At 37.3% G+C, this 22662-nt stretch overlaps 1 protein-coding gene across 2 annotated transcripts in view; it reads left to right on the forward strand.

Annotated features, from left to right (window-relative positions):
* LOC105809997 (glycine N-phenylacetyltransferase-like) overlaps positions 1-17002 on the forward strand; it is a 34006-nt gene extending 17004 nt beyond the window's left edge. The window contains exons 3-7 of one of the 2 annotated variants that reach the window (XM_012643903.1): positions 5237-5344; positions 12263-12389; positions 13252-13423; positions 15446-15862; positions 16981-17002. In XM_012643903.1, coding sequence (XP_012499357.1) covers positions 5237-5344; positions 12263-12389; positions 13252-13423; positions 15446-15848 — 810 coding nt within the window. In that variant the 3' untranslated portion in view covers positions 15849-15862; positions 16981-17002. Of the gene's footprint in view, positions 1-5236; positions 5345-12262; positions 12390-13251; positions 13424-15445; positions 15863-16118; positions 16370-16980 lie in introns of those variants that run through there. The other variant, XM_012643904.1, reaches the window with a different exon arrangement.
* The last annotated feature ends 5660 nt before the right edge of the window (positions 17003-22662 follow it).

Consider the following 22662-nt stretch of genomic DNA (forward strand, 5'->3'; position numbering starts at 1 on the left):
AAAAAAAAAAAAAAAAAAAAAATATTTCTTTGTATCCTTCCAAGCATTGTGTTATATAATACTAGAAGTTTTCCCAAAGTTGCAACATTGACTGAAACTAACATATTAATGTTTAATTTATTTTAAAATAATTATTTGCCTGATAAGTGCTTAACTACATGATTCTGCTCTGAAATTATTAATAAATTATTATTTTATCAAACTCTAAAGGATTATGTATTATTTTGGATGAGACAGAAATTTTGTTTTAGAAATGAATCAATGATCTTGTACCATGGAAGATTTTTTTCCACAATAGTATATGTTGTAAAAGGACTAGAGTGTTACCAGGGATAAAGAGTGCCTTTGTATAATGATAAAGATGTCAAATCACCAAGAAGACTTAAAAAAATGCTGAAATTTATACATCTAACAACAAAGGCTCAAAATACATGAGATAAAAGCTGAAAAAACTGAAAGAAAAAAATAGATAAACCCACAAAATAAAATGAAAGACTTTATCACTTGTTAGGTCCAGAGCTGAAAGAGAGAGACACATGAAGCCTCATGTGTAGCAAAATGCTGTTTATTTTGAGCATTTGGGTGCAGACGGGTGGAGGCCAAAAAGCATCCATGAAAGAAAAGGGAAGAGCCTTGGGTTTTATAGAGGGTTTTTTGGGGGGGAGTAAGTAAGTGGGCCAGAATGGCCATTTGTAATTAATTCTTTTGCAAACAACCAACTCCTGAGACCCCTGCCACAGTCACAACCATCCTGCAGCTCTGGCATCATCCTTATCAGGAGAGCAAGAGAGGGATAAACTTTGTCTCTATCAGGGGGCGAGGGGGAAGGCATGCTGGCTGCAGCTGTCTGTTAGATTTACAAAGTCCGGGGACTCTCCAGACTCCTGCTGCTATTGTTTTACAAGCCTAAGTTTGTATTAACCACATTCTGTCCTATACATAGTTTTTGGGTTCCCACCTGTAAAAAACCTAACATCATTCTTCTCTTAGTACTATACAGAATAGGCAGAAAATACACAACTATATAGAAGAACTGAACAACACTATAAACCAACTTGAACTAGCTGACATTTACAGAATGCTTCCCTCACCAACAGAAGAATACATATTCTTTTTAAGTGTTCACAGAGCATTTATCATACTTTTTAGAAGTTTTAATAAATTAAAATCATACAAAGTATATTCTTAAACAATAATGAAATTAAACATAATATTAAAAAAATAAAGTATCTGTAAATTTCCCAAATTTCTAGAAATTATACAAGCATACTCCCAAATTAACCATGCTTCAAAGTCATCAGGAGAATTAGAAAACATTTAATTGAATGAAAATGAAAGTACAACATTTCCAAATTTGTGGAATGTAACTAACTAAAGCAGTGAGAAATCCATAGCATTAAATTCTTATACTAGAAAAGAAGAATGATCTCAAATCAATGTTTTAAGTTTTCACCTTAAAAACTAGGAAAAGAAGAGCAAATTAACCCCAAAGGAAGCAGAATAAAGGCAGTTATATTTTTTAAAACGTAGAAATCAATGAATGTGAGTGGAGAAAAATAATGAAGAAAATCAGAGTCCATAAACTGGTTCATTGAAAAGATCCATAATGTTGAGAAACTTCTAATCAAATTGACCAAGAAATAAGGAGGGAAGACACAGATTATCCATATCAAGAATGAAATGAGGGACATTGCTATAAACCCAATAGCATTGTAAGCATAATTAGGACATACTATTATCAACACAGCACACATAAATTTCATAATTTATTCTGTGAAAAGCATAATCTACCAAAGGTCACTGAAGAAGAATATACAACCTACGTTGTCGTATATCTACTAGTGAAAATTATTTTTTTCAACAAAACAACTCCATGCACAGATGGTTTCACTGGCCATTTCTACCACACATGTAAGGAAGAAATAATACCCATTCCACAAAAACTCTTTAAAAATATAACAGAGGAGGGAACACTTCCACGCTCCTTTTATGAGGCAAGACTTACCCTTATGCCAAAACCAGAAATAGATATTACAAGAAAACTACAGAATGATATCCATCATGAACACAGATGCAAAAATTTAACAAAATTCTATTAAGTACAATCCAGGAATGTATAAAAAGAATAATACATTACAACCAAGGGTGATTAATCCTAAGAAAGAAAGGTGGGTTCAACATTCAAAATTAATCAATGTAATTCACATTAAACAGACTAAAGGAGAAAAAAGGACATATGATTTTTTTCTTTTTTTTTTTTTGAGACAGAGTCTCACTCTGTTGCCCTGGCTAGAGTGCCGTGGCATCAGCCTATCTCACAGCAACCTCAAACTCCTGGGCTCAAGCGGTCCTTTCCACCTCAGCCTCATGAGTAGCTGGGACTACAGGCATGTGCCACCATGCCTGGCTAATTTTTTCTGTGTATTTTTAGTTGTCCAGCTAATTTCTTTTCTATTTTTAGTAGAGACGGGGTCTCGCTCTTGCTCTTGCTCCTGAGCTCAAACAATCCACCCACCTCGGCCTCCCAGAGTGTTAGGATTACAGTCGTGAGCCACCATGCCTGGCCGATATTTTTCTTAATAGGTACCAAAAAGTATTTGACAAAATTTAATATTCCTAATAAACAAGCTTCTCAGCAAATGTCTTAGTTTTGTATTGTTATAACAGAATACCACAGACTGGGAAATTTATAATGAACAGAAATGTATTTAGCTCATGGCTCTGGAGGCTGGGAAGTCCAATATCAAGAAGCTGATATTTGGCGAGGGCCTTCGGGCTGCATTATCTCATGGCAGAAGGACAGAAGAAGGAAGGGCAAGCGAGCGATAACAATATTAACGCATCCATGAGTGTTCCGCCCTTATGACCCAATCACCTCTTACTAGACCCTGCCTCCCAATATTGTTGCATTGGGGATTAAGCTTCCAACACATTAACTTTTGGGAAACACATTTAAAGTATAGCAGCAAGCTAGAAATAGAGGAGCATTTCTTCAATCTGATAAAAAGCATACAGGAAAAATCTATACCTAATATGAGACTAAATAATGAAAGACTAAGTATTCCCCCTACGATTGGAAACAAGGCAAAGACATTTACTTTCACCATTCTTATTTAATATGGTACTAGATGTCCTAACCAGTACAAGAGACAATAAAAAGAAATAAAAGGAATATATACTTGAAACAAAAATAGAAAATAGCATCTGTTTACAGATGACGTGATAGTCTAATGTAGAAAACCCTAAGGAATCTACAAAAAAAAACCTGCTGGATAAAAGAAGCAAGTGTAACAAGGTCACAGGATTCAAGGTCAATATGCAAATTACGAAAACAATTGTATTTATATATACTAGCAACAAACATTTGGAATTCAAAACTAAAAATCAGTACCATATACAATAGCACCTCCCCCCAGATGACCTTATGTGTAGACACCTGTCAGCTTACATTTTCTTTTGTTAATGTATTATATAACTGGACTCCTCAGGGCAACAATACTAATGCATTTAGTATAGTTATTATACTGATCATGTTGACGGGAAATCTAACAGGAATGGCATATGGACTAAACCACAGGGGCTTAGTGTAACTCCAAGGCACTGATCCCTCTTACTGAGGTAGGGAGAGCAGCAGTCAAGGGGGCAGAGTCTGGAATCAAACTTCTTTGTCCCCAAAAATTCATTGCATAACATAACAACTAGGTGTCAGTGTTCTCACGTGTTAAATGAGTAATATACCAACACTTTTTATAGAGATTTCCATTCAATATGCATTAATGTCTCAGATAGGTTTGTGTACTGTGACCTGAACAACAGCCCATCTATATCTCCAAACAGTGGACACTGAATAGTTTTATCTGATGTGACAACTCAAACTCATTCAATTTGTAGTGGCTGCCTGGAGCAGCATGCTCTGGCTTAGTGATGCTACCATGGCCATAGGAAGGTGGAATGATTCCACTTAATTTTTATTTAGTGCTTATGAATGCCACTGGTTCTAAATTCCAATATTTAAAAAAAAGTAACTTCATTATTTTTCCTAAACTGCATTTAATTTTTATATTGAGCCCCACAGATGGAAGAAAATTTAATAATTTCATATAAACGCAGTAAAGTCAAAGTTTGCCTCTCTTTCTTTCTCCTCAGTCTGACATATACATATTTCAAGGCAAGAATATGGAAGCACAGCGTGAGGTGTGATTTGTAGTCATTAAAATGTTCATTTATTCCATTGGTATTGGTCTTTGGCGTCTTTCCACCCTGTCTGCTGAGGCATTATGTTCCCAACTGCACTTAGTTCCCAAGGACCACCTTGCTATGCACTGCTGTATCTCCTCTCCCCACAACCCCAAGGCCACCTCCACTTTGGAGGCCCTTTCTTTTTCAACTTCTTCAATGCTCTTCTTGGGGACACTGATGTTTGAACAAATGCTTGTAGGAAAAGGTTAAAGAGATAGCTACATATATAATATTCCTGAACTTTGGTCACCAAAGCTTGTGCTCTTTACACTATGCTCTGACTTTACCTATTAAATAGGTAGAAGCTCATTTAACCTTCCCAGAAAGGAATTTGGATATATATGTAAAGGGAAAAATATTTAAATGATAGTTGACATTTCATCCAGAAATTCTCCTTCTAAAATTGTAATAACAAACACATTTGCAAAGATTTATGCAAAGAGTATTCATTGAAAAATTAACTTAATTTAAACAATCAGAGAAAACTGACATGACCAACAATAGGAAGTAGGAATAGTGAATATATTGAATATATGTCCTTCCATATAATGGACATGAAGAAGTCATTAAATATAGTAATGTAGATTTGTGCTTATTAACATGGAAATATGCCCATAGTACAGTGTACGTGTGAAAAATAGATGTTAAACTAATATATATTAAGTAATACTATTGTTTATAAAATAGTGTACATACATAAATAAATGGGAGAAAATGGAAAAATAAAACACTAAATTCTACAATGTGAGCCTGTATGATTTTTTATTTACTCATTTTATTTACCTTATAACTATATTTATAAAATATTCTCATGGTTTGACCCCTGAATTTATTTCCATTTGGGGTAAAGATATAGAACCTGAAGATTGTTTAAACTAGATGTCCTACCAGTTATTTACTACAATTTCATAGAAATAAGACTTGTCCTGGTCAAACACAAGACATTTTACTGTTCCTTTGAAATGTGCTGACCCTCCTGCTTTGTTGAACGCTGTAGGTTTATGGAACCGTCTTCCATATGAACCAGGGAAACCCATTCAATCTAAAGGTCCTGGTAGACAAGTGGCCTGATTTTAATACAGTGGTTGTCCGCCCTCAGGAGCAGGTAAGTTGCCAGATGTGGAATAAATATGCCACTATATTTATATTTTCTGTGTGCTTATCATGTGCCCGGCAATATGGTAGACCCCAGGGAAACAGAAATTAGTCATAGTGATGGTCAATAAGTCCCTTTTCTCAAGAATCTCACAGCCTGAGGAAACCACAGAGAAGTAGATAAATTTCAACATGGTGTGAAAATGTACAAGAACATACAAGAAATTTATATTTTTGTTTTAATAAATTGTTTTTGTTTAAAGAATATTTATGCTCTTTAAGATTATGCTTTAAGATACAGAAATAGCACCAGCAGAGAGACGATTAAAATTAGGGATGTCAGAGGTTGTGAGGAGAGGACCAGAGAAGCTTCCTGATAGACATTTCACCAAAACTGGATTTTGAAGGTAAATAGACATTTATAGCTTACAAGGTCTAGGGGTACAATCTAAGATGAGAAACTAACACCTAACAATATATGAAGGTGTATGTGAAGAATGTTAGGGAAATATAAAGAATAAGTTACAATGTCTGTATTTGGGAATATATTTTCAATACCAGACTTTAAAAAATAACTCAAACAAGGTGGTTAATACATTTCAAATATGACTATGTTTGAAACACATTAAAAAGGTAAAGTAAAATCCAAATCCAAGCATGTAATATCAATGTCATTGATACAGAATCATTTTCATATAAATTATTGAGAAATAAAATGTAAGTGTATATTGATTTTCAAGCAGAAAAGAAGGGACAATAATTACTTTCAAGAATACATAGGAAAGTATAAAACTCACTGGTAGAGGTAAATACAAACCCAGAATACTTCAATATTATATGGTGGTGTGCAAATCATACATATCTCTAGCATGAAGGTTAAAAGGCAAAATAGTCAAAAATAACTAAAGCTACAATAAGTTGTTAAGGAATCCACCATATGAAACGATGTAAATTGTAACATCAAAAACATAAATTGTGGAGGGAAGGGTAAAGTCTAGACTTTTTATATGTAACAGAAGTTAAGTTGTTATCCACTAAAAATAGCCCATTGTGACTATAAGATGTTTTATGTAAGCCTCATGGCAACCACAAAACGAAACACTACAGCATGTATAGAAATGAGAAAGAGAAAGGAATCAGAATCAAAGTTTAGCACTGCAGAAAATTACCAAATTACAAAAGCAGACAAAAATAGAGGATAAAAGAAACAAGGGATCTACAAAATAACCAAAAAACAAATAACAAAATGGCAATAGTAAGTCCTTACCTATCAATAATGACCTTGAATGTCAATGAATTCAATTCCCCAATCAAAAGAAAGACAATGGCTGATGAGTGGATTAAAAAATCAATATGTAACTATATTCTGCCTACAAGAGACCAACTTTAGCTTTTAGATCACACATCAGCTGAAAATGAAAGGATGGAAGAAGATATTTTATGTAAATATTAACTAAAAGAGAGTGGGATGGCTACACTGATAAAATAGGCTTCAAGTTCAAAACTGTCATAACAGAAAAAGAAGGTCATTACTTAATGATGAAAGGGTCAGTTCATCAAGAAGACATAACAATTCTTAATATATGGACATCCAACAATTAGGCACCTAAATACATAAATCAAATATTAATGAAAGTGAAGGGAGAAATAGATAGCAATATAATAATAGTAGGGGACTTCAATATCCCACTTTGAACAATGGCTAGATAAACAAGACAGAAAATTAATGCAGAAAAACTGGACTTGAATTTTACTTTAGACCAAAGGGACTTAACAGACATATTCAGCTATTCAGCAGCAACAGAATGGAAATACACAATTTTCTCTAGCACACATGGAAAATTCTACAGGGTAGGCCATATGTTAGGCCACAAAATAAGTCTTAACAAATATAAAAATATTAAATCATATCTAGTATCATTTAAGACCACAAAAGTGTGAAATTAGAAATCAGTAACAGGACTCTTGTAACATTCACAAATATGTGGAAATTAGACAGTGTGCTCCTGAACAACCTATAAGTCAAAGAAGGAATGAAAAGGAAAATTTAAAACTATCTTAAGAAAAATAACAATGGAAACACAACATACCACCACCTATGGGATACAGCAAAAGCAATTCTAAGAGGGAATTTTTCAGCAATAAATGTCTATATTAAAAGAGAAGAAAGATCCCAAATAAATAGTCTAACATCATGCCTCAAAGAAATAGAAAAGGAACAAACTAAACCTAAAGTTAGCAGAAAAAAGGAAATAATAAAGGTTAGAACAGAAATAAAATAAATAGGAAGTATAAAAACCATAGAAATTATCATTCGAACTGAGTTGGTTTTTTGAAAAAAATAAAATCAAATCCTTACCTAGAGAAGAAAATAGAGAAAACTCAAATAAATTAAATAAAACATGAAATTGAAGACATTACAACTGACATCTCAGAAATAAAAATGGTCATGAGGGACTATTACAAATAATTATATGCCAACAAATTCAAAGACCTAGAGAAAATGTATAAATTACTAGGAAAATACAACCTACCAAAACTGAATCAGGAAGAATTAGAAAGCCTGAACAGACCAATAATAAATTAAAAGATTAAAGAAGTGATCAAAAACCTCCCAACAAAGAAAGGCCCAGGACCAGATGATATCATGATTGAATTCTACCAAACATTCAAGAAGAATTAACTCTTCCAAAAAACAGAGCTAGAGGGAATACTCACAAACATGTTTTCTGGGGCTGGCATAACTTTAATACCTAAGGCACACAAAGGCATTACAAAACAACAACATTACAGGCCAGGTTCTGTAGTGATGAACACTGATGCCAAAATCTTCAATAAAACATTAACAAACTGAATTTAGCAATGAAACAAAAAAGATTATTCACCATGACCAAATGGGATTTATCCTTGGCATGCAAGACTGTTTTAACACATGCAAACCACTCAGTGTGAGACATCACATTGACAGAATGAAAGATAAAAACCACGTGATCGTCTCAATTGATGCAGAAAAACATTTGTCAAAGTCCAATATCCTTCCCTCCCTTCCTTCCTTCCTTCATCTCTCTTTTCTTTTCTTTCTTTTTCTCTCTTTCTCTTTCTTTCTTTTCTTTTCTTTCCTTGTTTTTCTCTCTCTCGCCTTCCTTCCTTCCTTCCTCCTTTCATTTCCTTCCTTCTTTCCTTTCTTCTTTCTTTTCCTTTTTTTAAGACAGAGTCTCACAAGTTGCCTGGGCCAGCCAATATCCTTTTTTGATAAAAAAAAAAAACAAAACAAAACCTCTTAATAGTTTAAGTACAGAATGAAAGTTTCTCAACACCATGAAGGCCATTCATGTAAAACACACAGATAACATTATGATCAATGGAGAAATACCGAAAGCTTTTCCACTAAGATGTGGTACAAGGCAAGGATACCCATTCTCACCACTTACATTCAACATAGTGCTGAAAGTACTAGCAAGAGCAATCAAACAAGAAAAAGAAATAAAAGGCATAGAAATCATAATGGAAGACCTAAAAATTATCTCTACTTGTAGATGACTGAGGAAAAAATACAAACTCCCCACCACATAACAGAATCAGTGTGCTGACCTGGAGTGCTCAGCAAAATTGTTACAAACTAGACAGAAAGGTACCAAGATATACACTGGGCCTGGGAAAAGTACCCAGCACTGTCCTGGGTGCCTCAGCACTTTCTTGCCCTGAAATAGCTGGATCAGAAGGAGCCCTGACTACTTTAGAACTGCTTTGGCTGTCTTATAGTGAGCTTTAGCTAATTGTAATACTAAAATCCCTACCTAGTGGAAAATCGTAATATCACTAACAACATGGGTTGCATGACAACATAAGATGGTTGGTACCATGGCTGTGTGGTATGTTTTCCTGTGAACAAGCACAGATAAAATGTAAAAACTTTGTACTACTCATTGGGAAGGCATCTAAAGCAACACAGCAGGATGGGCAGATGTGGATTTTTCATGCAAGAAAGCTCCTGAGGAAGAAATTCCTGTGCTGGCCAGGGACAAGTGCCCTAGTAAGTAACCTCTAATAAACTGGTCTAACTCATCAAGCTGGTCTTGTTTGAGTCATTCTTTGGTCTCTCCACAAAGACATTTTTGGATATCACACTAAAAGCTTAGGTTAAAAAGCAGAAATAAATAAATGGGGCTATAACAAATTTAAAAGCTTCTGCACAGCAAGGGAAATAATCATTAAAATAAAACACCAGCCCATGGACTGGGAAAATATGTGCGAACTATATATCTGATAAGGGGTTAACATTCAAAATTTATAAACAACACATACAACAGAATAATACAAAAACAATTTAAATATGGTCAAAACCTGAACAGACATTTCTCCATCCAAAGAAAACATAAAAATGACCAACGGTTACATGAAAAGTTGTGCAATATCATTAATCATCAGGGAAATGAAAATCAAAACTCCTATGAGATACCACTTCATACCTGTTAAGGTAGTTATTGTCAAAAGGCCAAAAGATAAACATTAGCAAGAGTATGTAGACAAGAGAACCCTTGTATACTGTTGGAGGGAATGTAAATTAGTATAGCCATTATGGAAAACAGTATGGAGGCTTCTAAAGAAATTAAAAATAGAACTACCACATAACCCAGCAAATCCTCTTCTGGGTACAGCAATCCCTCTTCTGGGTGTATATGCAAAGGAGATGAAATCATCATCTTGTAAAGATATCTGTATTCCCATATTCATTACACAATTATTTATAATAGTGGCAGTATAGAGACAACTTAAGTGTTCAACAGATGAATGGATAAAGAAACTGTGATATATGTGTTCGCTGGAATATTTTTGTTCTGCCTTGGAACAGGAGACTGTCATTTGCTACAACATGGATGAATGTGGAGGACATTATTCAAAGTGAAATACGCCAGACACAGTAAGAAAAATAGTACATGATCTCACTTATATGTGAAATCTTTTTTTTTTTATTTCAGCATATTATGGGGGTACAGATGATTAGGTTACACATGATGCCCTTGCCCTCCCTCCCCCTCAAGTCCGAGCTTCAAGTGTGTCCATTACCCCGGAGGTGCGTATCGCACTCATTGTTTGTGTATATGCCCGTCCCCTCTTTCCCCCCTCCCCCTGCCCAACATCTAATACATGTTATTCTTATATGTGCACTTAAATGTTGATCAGCTAATACCAATTTTTTTTTTATTTCAACATATTATGGGGGTACAGATGTTTAGGTTACATATGTTGCCCTTGCCCCCCCTCCCCCCCTAATGTCCATATGTCAAATATGTCCATTCTTTGGGTGGTGCGCATTGCACTCTTTGTGTATGCATATACCCGTCCCCTCTCCCCCTCCCTCCTCCTCCCCCCTGTCCAACATCCAATAGATGTTATTCTTATATGTGCACTTATGTGTTGATCAGTTAATACCAATTTGATGGTGAGTACATGTGGTGCTTGTCTTTCCATTCTTGGGATACCTCACGTAGTAGAATGCGTTCCAGCGCTATCCAGGAGAATACAAGAGGTGCTATATCACCATTGTTTCTTAAAGCTGAATAGTACTCCATGGTATACATATGCCACATTTTATTAATCCACTCATGTATTGATGGACATTTTGGTTGTTTCCACATCTTTGCAATTGTGAATTGTGTTGCTATGGTCATTCGAGTGCAGGTGTCTTTTTCATAGAGCAACTTTTGTTCTTTTGGATAGATGCCCAGTAATGGGATTGCTGGATCAAATGGTAGTTCTACTTGTATCTCTTTAAGGTATCTCCATATTGCTTTCCACAGAGGTTGCACTAATTAATATACAGAGATAGAGAATAAAATATTGGTTACAAAGGTTGGGGGAAAGGGAGGAAATTGGGAGATGTAGGTCAGAAGTACAAAGTAGCAGACGTGTAGGATAAATAAATCTAGATAGAGCTCTAATACACAACATGAGGACTATACATAATAAAATTGTGCTATATTTGGGATTCCTGCTAAATGAGTAGATTTTAGCTGCTCTTGTCACAAAAACAAAAGAATAATTATGCAAGATGATGGATATGTTAATTTCCTTCACTATGGTAAACATTTTACTATCTATATGTATCCCATATCATGTTGTATACCTTAAACGTACACAATAAAATTTATTTTAGAAAAACTAAACAAAACATAAAAATGAATAAATTTAAATTATGAAAATCTAAAAATGGAATATTTGATTTTGTAATGTGATTGTAAAAATACTGATTGGTACTTATATTATTGCTGAGTTATGAGTGCATATCTATGCAAAATTTTTCAGCTATTCTACACTAGCTGGATAGTTGTCTTTTGATCCTTCCTTCATCTTCAAATAATCCGACTTTATATTTGTTAACTTTGAGAAGATTTTTTGACCAAGTATCTTTCGATTTTGCTGGGAAGGCAAATGATTATTTTTTAAAAAATAGCACATTATGGTTCACATTTTAAAGACATTCCATGTCTACATTTTTGTATAGCTTCATCATGTGTAGATGGAAGTTTTAATATTGTCATGTTCATAGTACATTTGTTATGAAACTCTTTGAAATAGAGTAAGTTTTATTTTCGTAACAGAAGCTTGTCTTTGACCATAATACTTTTCTTTCTCCTAAAGATTACAGAATTATGGAAGAATCCTTTTAAAACTAATGCATGTTTGGTTAACTCAAAATTGTAATGCAACATATAAATATCTGGTTCAGCAGTGTTTTTTTTTAATCATAAGTTGACTGAGTCTCTGACTTGGTTTCGTGATGTACATGATTCAAGAATAATTATAATACATCAAAAATTGATATTTAATTTTGTAAAATAGCATAGTATAATGAAACACTAAACACAAATATTGCTATCTCGTGGTATAAACCATTTGATTTATTCCATGTTGTCCAACCAAACAGGAGATGACAGATGACTTTGATCACTACACCAACACCTACCTAATCTATTCGAAAGATCTCAAGAACTGTCAAGAATGTCTTGGCACATCAGATGTCATCAATTGGAAACAACATTTGCAGATCCAAAGTAAGGAGACTGGAATATAGGCTGGCTGTTGGGACCACCTGTGTCTACACTGTAGGGTCACTTTTCATCTGGAGCACATTCCTCTACAACCTTTATGTCTTTCTACCAAATTCTAGACTCTCAGCTTGATGTTCATTTATTGCACTAGCTGTCACCACCTCTTCAGGGGAGCAGAATTCAAATATTACAATATATGGGGTTGATATAAGGAACTGTGAGTAATGTAATTTCTTGTTAGCTGAGGATTCATGATACATTTTTCAGACATATTCAGGATCTTTTAGGATGGTTGCATGTGAGAGTAGAGCTTCTTCTCTGGCCTTTTATTCCTGGAATAACAAAGGCAGCTCATTGTGCCACAGAGCACCTCCCAGGTCACCGAGGACAACAGTAGCTGCAGTTATGAGCACAGCTGGTCTCTTGAGTCAGACTCCCCAGGGTGGCATCCTTTCTCTGCCCATTACTTGCTTTGTGTTCTTGTACAAGCGTCTTAACTATTACTCAGTGTCCTCATACATAAAAATAATGATAGTAAAAGACCCGAAAGCATAGGTTCAATATAAGGATTAACTGAAATATCAAATCAATACCTGGGAGTGTAGTATGTGCACAATCAAGATTGGCTACTATTTTAAAATACCACTTCTCCTTTGATTTCACAGTAATATACTAAGGATTTCTAGTATTATCTCTATTTTACCTAAGAAAACATTCTCAGGGAGTGACTTTCCCATGGTCACAGACTTAGTGCCAACATGTCAGACAAGACTGTCTGACTCTAAACCCTACATATTTTCACTGGGCAACTTCTTGTAGCATCTAAATGGGGGATTACTTCTCTCCTTTCTTTACTCCCATCCAGGTTCACAGCCCAGCCTGGATGAGGTGATACAAAGTCTTGTAGCTGCCAAATTTGTCAGGGTCAAGAAAACACAGTGCCTTCTCTATATGATGCCTAAGACAGCAAAGAAACTGGTTCCTTTCCTGCTGGAGACCAAGAACTTATGTCCTGAATCCGGCAGACCCAAGGCTATGTGAGTTTGGTGAAAGATACTCTTACTACTCACATCTTTTCCTGCTGAAATAGCCTCCCCCATTCTCTCCCTACATTCAATCTTGCCTCCCTAAAATCCATTTCCAGGGTGATACTGTTAGTACATAATGCAGATTATGTCATTGTCCTGCTTATAAGCCATTAATGTTTCTCAGCTGAATTTGAATAAAATCCAAAATCTTTCCTGGGTCTCAAAGGCTGTGCACAACCTGCACCCATCACCTCTTAAACTTCACCTTATCCCTCCTGCTCACTTCCACCACCAGCTCTGGCCTTCGTCTGCTACGTGATTCTCATACACTCACACATACCTCTGGGTCATTGCATTTGCTTTCCATCTCCTAAAAGTTTCTTCCCTCTGATCTTCATATATTTTTCCCTATTTTCCATTCATACTCTCCAATATCATTTTCTTTGACAGTTCTTTCCAAAGCACCCTACCTAAAACCACTTTCTCCTATAATTTTTCATTATAAAACCCAAGTTTTATTTGCTTTATTACACTTAACATTATCCAAAATAAGCTTATTTGTGTATTTATCTACTTGCCTGCTGTTTGAATCCTTCCCCGTGATATTTCACATCCCATGGGAGCAGAGGTCGTCTTTGTATTGTCCACTCATAGATCCTCAATAGCTAGAACAGTACCTGTCATCTAATAGGTGCTTAATAAATAGCATTTAATGAATCCACTTCACAGAGCAGAGGTTTTCCAATAAACAGAACTTAAACAAATTATATATTCCCCCCATTCATTTTTAGTCCAATATTAAGTAGAATTGAAAATCAATGATGAGGCTTTGATGTAGAGATACTCAATCTCTTGGTCCTCTGTGCTCTAACATGCCCAGAAGAGCTTTATTCACGTTGTAAAACACTTTCAACCTAAAAAGCGCCTCCATATCTAGAATTTCATGGATCCTCTTGTCCACCACCTGTGATAGGGCAGAAGACATTCTCCCCATTTCCTGGCAGAAAGCAGGCTCTGATGATGAAGTGGTTTGATCACCGTGTGCCTGGTCAAGGGTTTGAGTCTAGATCTTCCAGTTCCACATCCTGGGCTCTTTGCAGGAGGCCTGTTGCAACCCCTTTACACCATTGAAGGAGCCTTCAGACCTCAGTCCTCTGTAATGGTGGTCATCTGCACTCCATATTGCTATTCGTTCAACATTGTGGCCAAGGACCCTTTGACATCAGCATTCTAAGATTCCATGATTTGAAGCTCTGGCTATACATACAGCCTGCTAGAATGTGCTTTGGGGCACTCATTTATTTTCTGTTTACTCATTTTTCTCATCTATAAAATGGGGGTGATTATCACCTGACTCATCTTACATGAAGAATCACAGAAATATTAAGAACAATACTTAATTTTTTTTTTCTCGAGATAAAGTCTCACTCTGTTTCCCTGGGTATAGTACAGTGGCATCATTGTAGCTCACTGCAACCTGAAACTCCCAGGCTCAAGTGATCTTCCTGCCTCAGCCTCCCAAGTGGTGGGACTCCAGGCATGCACCACCACGCCTGGCTAATTTTTCTATTTTTAGTGGAGATAGAGTCTCGCTCTTACTCAGGCTGGTCTCAAACTCCTGAGCTCAAGCAGTCCTCCTGTCTCTGCCTCCCAGAGTCTAGGATTACAGGCATGAGCCACTGCCCCAGCTGAACAATACTTAGTTTTTATGAATTTTTTATTGTTTGTATGGTGCTGTCCTAGGTACCTTTCATACAAGAGTTATTATAATATTCACATCTGTCCTTTAATAGAGGTGCTATTAATAATATCCTCCTTTTATATGAGAAGAAATGGAGGCAGAAAGATATTAAGTTACTTGCCTGAGATGGCACAGCTAGTCACTTTATGAACCCAGGCAGTCTACCTGCTGAGACCATACCCTTAACCGTGCTCCTATTTGCCTCTCAAGACAATTTGGGCAAAAACAAATATAATACTTGAGAGTATGTGTGATATTATGAGCTGTTTCTTTTCCCTTTTTATCAACAGTAACCAAGAGATGTTTAAACTCTCATCTCTGGAAATCACCCATGCTGCCTTGGTGAATAAATTCTGGCATTTTGGTGGTAACGAGAGGAGCCAGAGATTCATCAAGCGCTGTATCCAGACCTTCCCCACTGTCTGTCTGCTAGGGCCTGAAGGGACCCCTGTATCCTGGGCCCTAATGGACTACACTGGAGAGATGCGGATGGCAGCCACCCTGCCTGAGTACCGGGGCCAAGGCCTTATCTCCTATATCAACTGTTTCCTGGCCCAGGTTCTGGAAAACCTTGGCTTCCCTGTGTACATACATACAGACAAAGCCAATAAAATTGTACAGAAAATGAGTCACACTCTGCATCATGTCCTCATGCCCTGTGACTGGAACCAGTGGAACTGTACACCTCTGTGAAACCAGCCCTGAATGTAAGTCAATGTTGGGTGGGCTGTGCATGTGGCTGGAGGAGTGGGTGGTGGACAGAGAGAAAGAACAAATTGTAATCAGTAGGAAGGGAGGGGGTGCTGTTCGGACTCTGGAAAAAAGTGTGAATGGCCAACAGGTTTGCACTCAAACTGTCCTTCCAGTCTAGCAGACCTGGTATGGTCAGATCTTCCTGTAGTATGACCCTTGGCTTTGCTCAATTTCCTACACACCTGGATCTCAGTGACACTTTTTATTCAGCTGCATGCTGCCCTAGTGCTCCTCCCGGAAACCCTGAATCTCACATATGGATTGCTGCCCGTGGACGAGTCTTGCCAGTTTTGCCAGGAGGTGACACTTATATCTCCTGGGTAGTATAACTTTTCCCTCTCTTTTTCTATGTCCTCTTTATTTTAGTGGCCAAAGTGTGTCCTATCTCTTCTGTAGGTATTTTTAAGTGATTCTTTCATGGATAGCCCTTTGATCTCTATTTAATAACCATACTAACATATTACCCACAATTATGTGACATTGGGTGTAGATGACACCTGGGAGTGTTAATAAAGGAGAGACGAACTGATGGTAGCATTTTTCCTCACTGCCACTCAAAGAAAGTGAGAACAGCATTATCTTCCTAAGGTTGGGTTAATTTCCACTGTCATAAGCACCCTACCATAAAGAAATTTTATGTTTGATTGCAGAAGTTAAGATAGAAGGGCCATCAGTCATAGGACATGGAGAGGAGATAGTTAGAAAAGATAAAAAGATAGATCAATAGTGACAAATATTCAATTATACCAATAAAGCACACTTACATAACCTTGACTTAATGTTACTGAATTTTTTATTGGTGTATCATTGTCACATATATTTTGGGGTACATGTGATGTTGTGATACATGCATATGGTGTGTAATGATCAAATCAGGGTAATTAGAGTATCCAGCACCTCAAGCATTTATCTTTTCTTTGTTTTGTGAATGCTATAATTTTTCTCCTATAGATATTTTGAAATATGTGGTAAATTATTGTTAACTATAATACTAATATTTATTTCTTTCTTTTTTATTCCTTTCTTCTTTTCTTTTTAAAAATGTATTTTCTTCAATGCGCACCACCCGAAGAATGGACATATTTGAAACTCGGACTTGGGGGGGGAGGGGGGGCAAGGGCAACATACGTAACCTACACATCTGTACCCCCATAATATGCTGAAATAATAAAAAAAAAACAAAAAGAAATGTATTTTCTTGAGGAAAATTCTAGGGACTGGAGTTAGTGACATCGAAATGAGACAAGATTGTCCTGCTTATTAACATGAAATTTTCATGCCCTTTGTCTAAACAGATCTATCTTATTCTCAATCATTTCCTCATTTCCCCAGCAACAATAGATAGTAACTGATTGCTTACTGTGTGTCAGCCACTGTTCTAGACATGTTGGACAAATACTGAGCAAAACATAAATCCCTTGTGGGGCTTACATTCTAATAGGTGATCACCTACTCATATAAAATAAAACGTATCAATAATATTATATAAACACTGAAGATGGGGCAGTAGAGGGTAGGGACTAGTGTGGAGCTGGACTCCTCAGATGAAAATCCCAGATCTGCCTTTAATCAACTAGAAAGTTGGGCAAATTATTTAACCTCTCTGTTTCCATTACTTCCTCATCTGTGCAATGAAGTATTATTTATTGAGAGGATCAAATGAGTAAGAAAATATAGGTGTAAAAAAGAACAATGTTTGGCACATTTTAAATACTCCAAAAATGTTAGTTATACTTTTTGTTATTAAACACTAGCACAGGTTCAATATGATTGTTATTCCATAGTGTATCTGTGAGGGGGGCAAGAAATGGTTAGCAAGTTCAGACTAACCTGTAAGATTTCCAGATTATAATTTTCTAATTAGATCCAAATCTGATACCAAGTTGGCATCTACTACCTGTATATGTTGTGTGACCCTTGAGTCAGAAATGCCAGTGGCAGAAAAAGGAAGTACACATTTCTATTGGCTGGAGTCCCAGTAGGGACACCCGGTGAAATTCCTCCGTTGAATTACCCAGGAAGCAAATACTAACTACACCTTTCCATGTTTTTTATGAAATATGCTGAATATAAAATGTTGAAGTGGTTTTTTTTTATTTTGAGACAGAGTCTCGCTTTGTTGCCTGGGCTAGAGTGAATGCCGTGGCGTCATCCTAGCTCACAGCAACCTCAAACTCCTGGACTCAAGCGATCCTCCTGCCTCAGCCTCCCGAGTAGCTGGGACTACAGGCATGCACCACCATGCTCGGCTAATTTTTTCTATATATTTTTAGTTGTCTGATTAATTTCTTTCTATTTTTAGTAGAGACGGGGTCTCGCTCTTGCTCAGGCTGGTCTTGAACTCCTGAGCTCAAACAATCTGCCCGCCTCGGCCTCTCATGAGTGCTAGGATTACAGGCGTGAGCCACCACGCCCGGCCTGAAGTGGTTTTTAACAAGGCATAGAATACTTTCAGGTATTATATATAATAACAAAAAACCCCACAGACTCCTGAATTCTAAGAAATGTCTGGCATGGACATTCATCATGGTTATTTAAAATTCTATATGAAATATCATTTTATCCAGGGTGATACTTACCTCACTGTCTTCTGTGGCTCCACATTCAGGGGTATATCCTCCATCTCTACCAGTCACCACTAGCACTACTGCTCAATGTCTTCTTTTTTTATTAAAATTATTTATTTCAGAGTATTACGGGATGCAAACGCTTTGGTTACCTAAATTGCCTTTGCACTGCCCGACAAGTGTGCCCATCCCCCAGATAGCATGCACCGCATCTGTTAGGTGTGGATTTAACCATCCCTTCCTCCCCCGCCTCACCTGCCCAACACCCTGACTTCCCATATGTGCACATTAGTGTTGATCAGTTAGTACCGATTTAATTGTGAGTACATGTGGTGTTTGTTTTTCCATTCTTGTGATTCTTCACTTAGAAGAATGGGCTCCAGCTCCATCCAAATAATGCAATAGGTGCTAGATCACCATTGTTTTTTGTGGCTGAGTAGAACTCCATGGTATACATATACCACATTTTGTTAATCCACTCATGTATTGATGGGCACTTGGATTGTTTCCACATCTTTGTAATTGTGAATTGTGCTGCTATAAACATTCTAAACTAGGTGGCACTTTTAACCTAGGTTTGCCCCAACTCTAGTAAATGATCAAGACACTGCCCAACTGAGGGAGGTTCCAAAGGGATTACCCTGCTGTGTGGGAAGGCTCACTAGGGTTTTGTGCCCAGGGTACCTGTGGAACAGACCTCCTGCAGCTACTCTGATTTGGCATCTCCTTTGGCTGGGTTCCATCGCAGAATTTCTGGGGATGAGGATGGTTTCTGATTGTCTCTGCCTATCCTCAAGAATATTTCTCTCTTCAGGCACAGTCCTACTCATGGTTAATGAAAGGCCATGTCTCCTGCTAGAGAACCCAAGAAGGTGGGGAAGCTGGTTGACCACCTTGTTTTCACTTTTTTCAGTATAGAAACTGTGAATTGCAAAGAGATTCTCTGTGCACTTGGTGTGTGGCAGAATCGGTGGGAGGAGCATTGTAACTGTGGAAGTCCCATTCTCTTACTGTCTGCTCAGAGCTTTTCCTCTTCTCTGTGGCCCCAGGAACTCTTATCCTCAAACTCAAGCTCTGGATTGTGGCTGGTGTAGCTCTTAGTGCTATGTATTTGTTTATGTTTTTGTTTTATTTTTAATGTGCACAGAGAAGCCAGCTTGCCTCTATGCCACCATTCTGGGACCAAGAGTCCTCATACGTTTCCTTTTTTCTTATTAATCTTTGGTTGGGTGTTTTATCAATTATGAAAAGTGGAGTATTTAATTCTCTATTATTGTATTGCTGTTCATTTTTTCCTTCAGTTCCATCAATGTTTACTTCATTTATTTGGATGTTCTGATGTTGGGTTCATATATATATATATATATATACATATATATATATATATATATATATACACACACACACACACATATATATATATAAATTTTATATCTTCTGGGAATATTGACCATTTTATCATTGTATAATTTTCTTTTAGCCTCCTTGGACAATTTTTTAATTTAAAGTCTAATTTTTCTGATATAAATATGATCATACTTGCTCTATTTTGGTTACCATATACCTGTAATATCTTTTTCCATTTCTTTGCTTTCAGCTTATGTGTGCTTTTAAATAAAAAGTGAGTCTCTTGTAAATAACACAGAGTTGGATCTTTTAAAACATTTTTAAGGGCTTTATCCTCTGTATTAAATTGGAGTATTGCCAGTGAGTATGCACCAGTCCAAATTGTCACCTTTGTTCTCAGTGACTCCCAGCCCAGGTCCCTTTCCTATTAGCACTCAGATTCTAGCAGGACAAAAACCAATCCTCGGACAAGGCATCCCCAAAAAGTTAGACTTTTGGGCTTATAGGCCGGTGCTCTCCTTTCCTCTCCAAAGAGAAGCCCGGGAGTTGGGGCCTTCCTCCAGATCATGTGGTGCTATGACAAGAGGACAGATTATGGTGGGAGGGTGCCAGATATATTCCTACTGGCTCCAGAACTGTGAGAAACAAATATTTGTTACCTAAACCACCCAGCTTATAGTGTTTTCATTATAGCAGCCTGAACAGAGTAAGACAATGGCATATCACACTAATCTTATCAACAATATTTCTTTTGTAAGCAAATTATAAGTGAAACAAATGTCCTTGTGCTGGAAGATGACATACAAATATTCTTGGGATGTAACTGAGACTGCTTGTCATGTCAAAACCCAGAGAAAATAAACTTGCAGCTCCACTCAAGATGAAGCGTGTGGGTTCTTTATACTTATGGGAAGTGTGTGGGTTCTTTATGCTCATGGGAATCTGGCTCTTCCATGCCAATCAAGGATAAAGACTACTTGTCTTCTGGGCCTCTCAGACCTTTCCAAATGTTCAGTTCTTTAGAATCCTCACTGGAATTTTCCTCCTTACAAAGAAGCTGAAGCAAAAAACCTTCAGGAATGCATTATAACACAGGTGGAGTAGACTTCAGGTGGAGTAGACTTATGACGGTGGGTAATCCTACTCGTAAGAAATGGTCATGTAAAACAGTCATTTCACATTTATTCTTTAATTTAGTTGACAAAATAAATAAACTCAGACCATAACCTGCCCCTTCCACACAAAAACAATCAGTTTAAATTATATAGTCCAAGTAGTTACGGGTAATGGAACAGACTTAATTTCTTTTGGAAGATGAATATCTCAGTTAAGAAAACAGAACCTTAATTCTGTTCGGCCTAGAATTTAAAAAGCTGGAAAAATCATTGCTCCCACCCCACCCTAACAATGAAACAAGGCTATATAAACTGTAAAATCATACATGTTCTAGAACTCATTCAGGATCTGAGGGCACAGGACAACCAAATAGGCTGAATTCCAAAAAAGGGCAGACTCTTCAGAGGTTAGAAACGATATAGTGACTTTCTCACCTGTGGCAGAGTGCAGGAAGAATGGTGGCTTCAATACAAGCAGATAAATAGAAATCAGTTAAAATTTTACTGAATTGTTGAAGGCTGAATGTGAGCTAGCATGACAATAGAAAATCTCGGGAAGCTCCAGACTCAAGAGTAGCTTCAAGTACTCAGACTCTCTCCAGGGGGTTCTCCAGGTGCTAACAGTAAAGACTGGGAGCAAACAGAAAACCAGACAGTGCCTGCCTTTGCAGGGAATGTCACTGTGGGAAAAATACGAAGCCCAACCCCTGCCTGGATTCTCTTCTATTAATTAAAACCCTTAAGCTGCTGGTGGAGTAACAAGAAAACCTGCCAATCTCGAGACACAAGTAAAGACTCACAGTTGCTAGGGAAGGGTCAAATAAATTAAGGTCCTCTACTCCTGGATAAGGACAGGATATTCTTCTGAGCTCAGGATTCTAGTCACACATTAGGAAGTATGTGCTACCACAGACGGTGGTAGTATTTTAGTCCATTTGTCTTTCTATAAAGGAATCCCTGAGGCTGAGTAATTTACAAAGAAGAGAGGTTTATTTGGCTCATGGTTCTGCAGCCTGTGTAAGAAGCATGGTGCCACAGCTGCTTCTGATGAGGGCCTCAGGCTGCTTCCACTCATGGCACAAGGCAAAGAGGCGCTGGCATGTAGAGATCATGTGGTGAAAGAGAGGATGAGAGCGAGGGGAGGGAGGTGCCAGGCTCTTTTCAACAATCAGTTCTCCAGGGAACTAAAAGAGGGAGAACCATTACTGCAAGGACTGCCTTCACGATCCAAACACCTCCTACCAGGCCCCTCCTCTAACACCTGGGACCACATTTCAACATGAGATTTGGAGGAGACAAACAAATTGTATGTAATATATAGCATTTCACCCCTGCACCGCCCCCCAAATCTCATGTCCATCTCACATTGCAAAATACAATCTTTCCATCCCAACAGTCCCCAAAAGTCCTAACTTGTTTTAGCACCAACTCAAAAGTCAAAAGTCCAAAGTTTCACCTGAAATTCAAGGCAAATGCTTTCCAGCTATCCTCCTATGAAAGCAAAAACAAGTTATTTATGTCCAAGATACAATGATCGCACAGACATTGGGTAAAAAGGTAAAGAACACTTTGGGATGTAATGCCAGCCACAGAGACAAGGCTGAGGTTGGCTGTCACGGAGGTGACAAAGAGGAATGCTGACAAAGCTCTACCTCTTAGGCATATGGGGCCTGCCTGACCAGGACAAGAGAGAATGTGCCCTGCTTTCACACCAGCAGCCTGAAA

The sequence above is a fragment of the Propithecus coquereli genome, unplaced genomic scaffold (assembly GCF_000956105.1).
Source record: "Propithecus coquereli isolate 6110/MARCELLA unplaced genomic scaffold, Pcoq_1.0 Scaffold202, whole genome shotgun sequence".
Classification (NCBI taxonomy): Eukaryota; Metazoa; Chordata; class Mammalia; order Primates; family Indriidae; genus Propithecus; species Propithecus coquereli.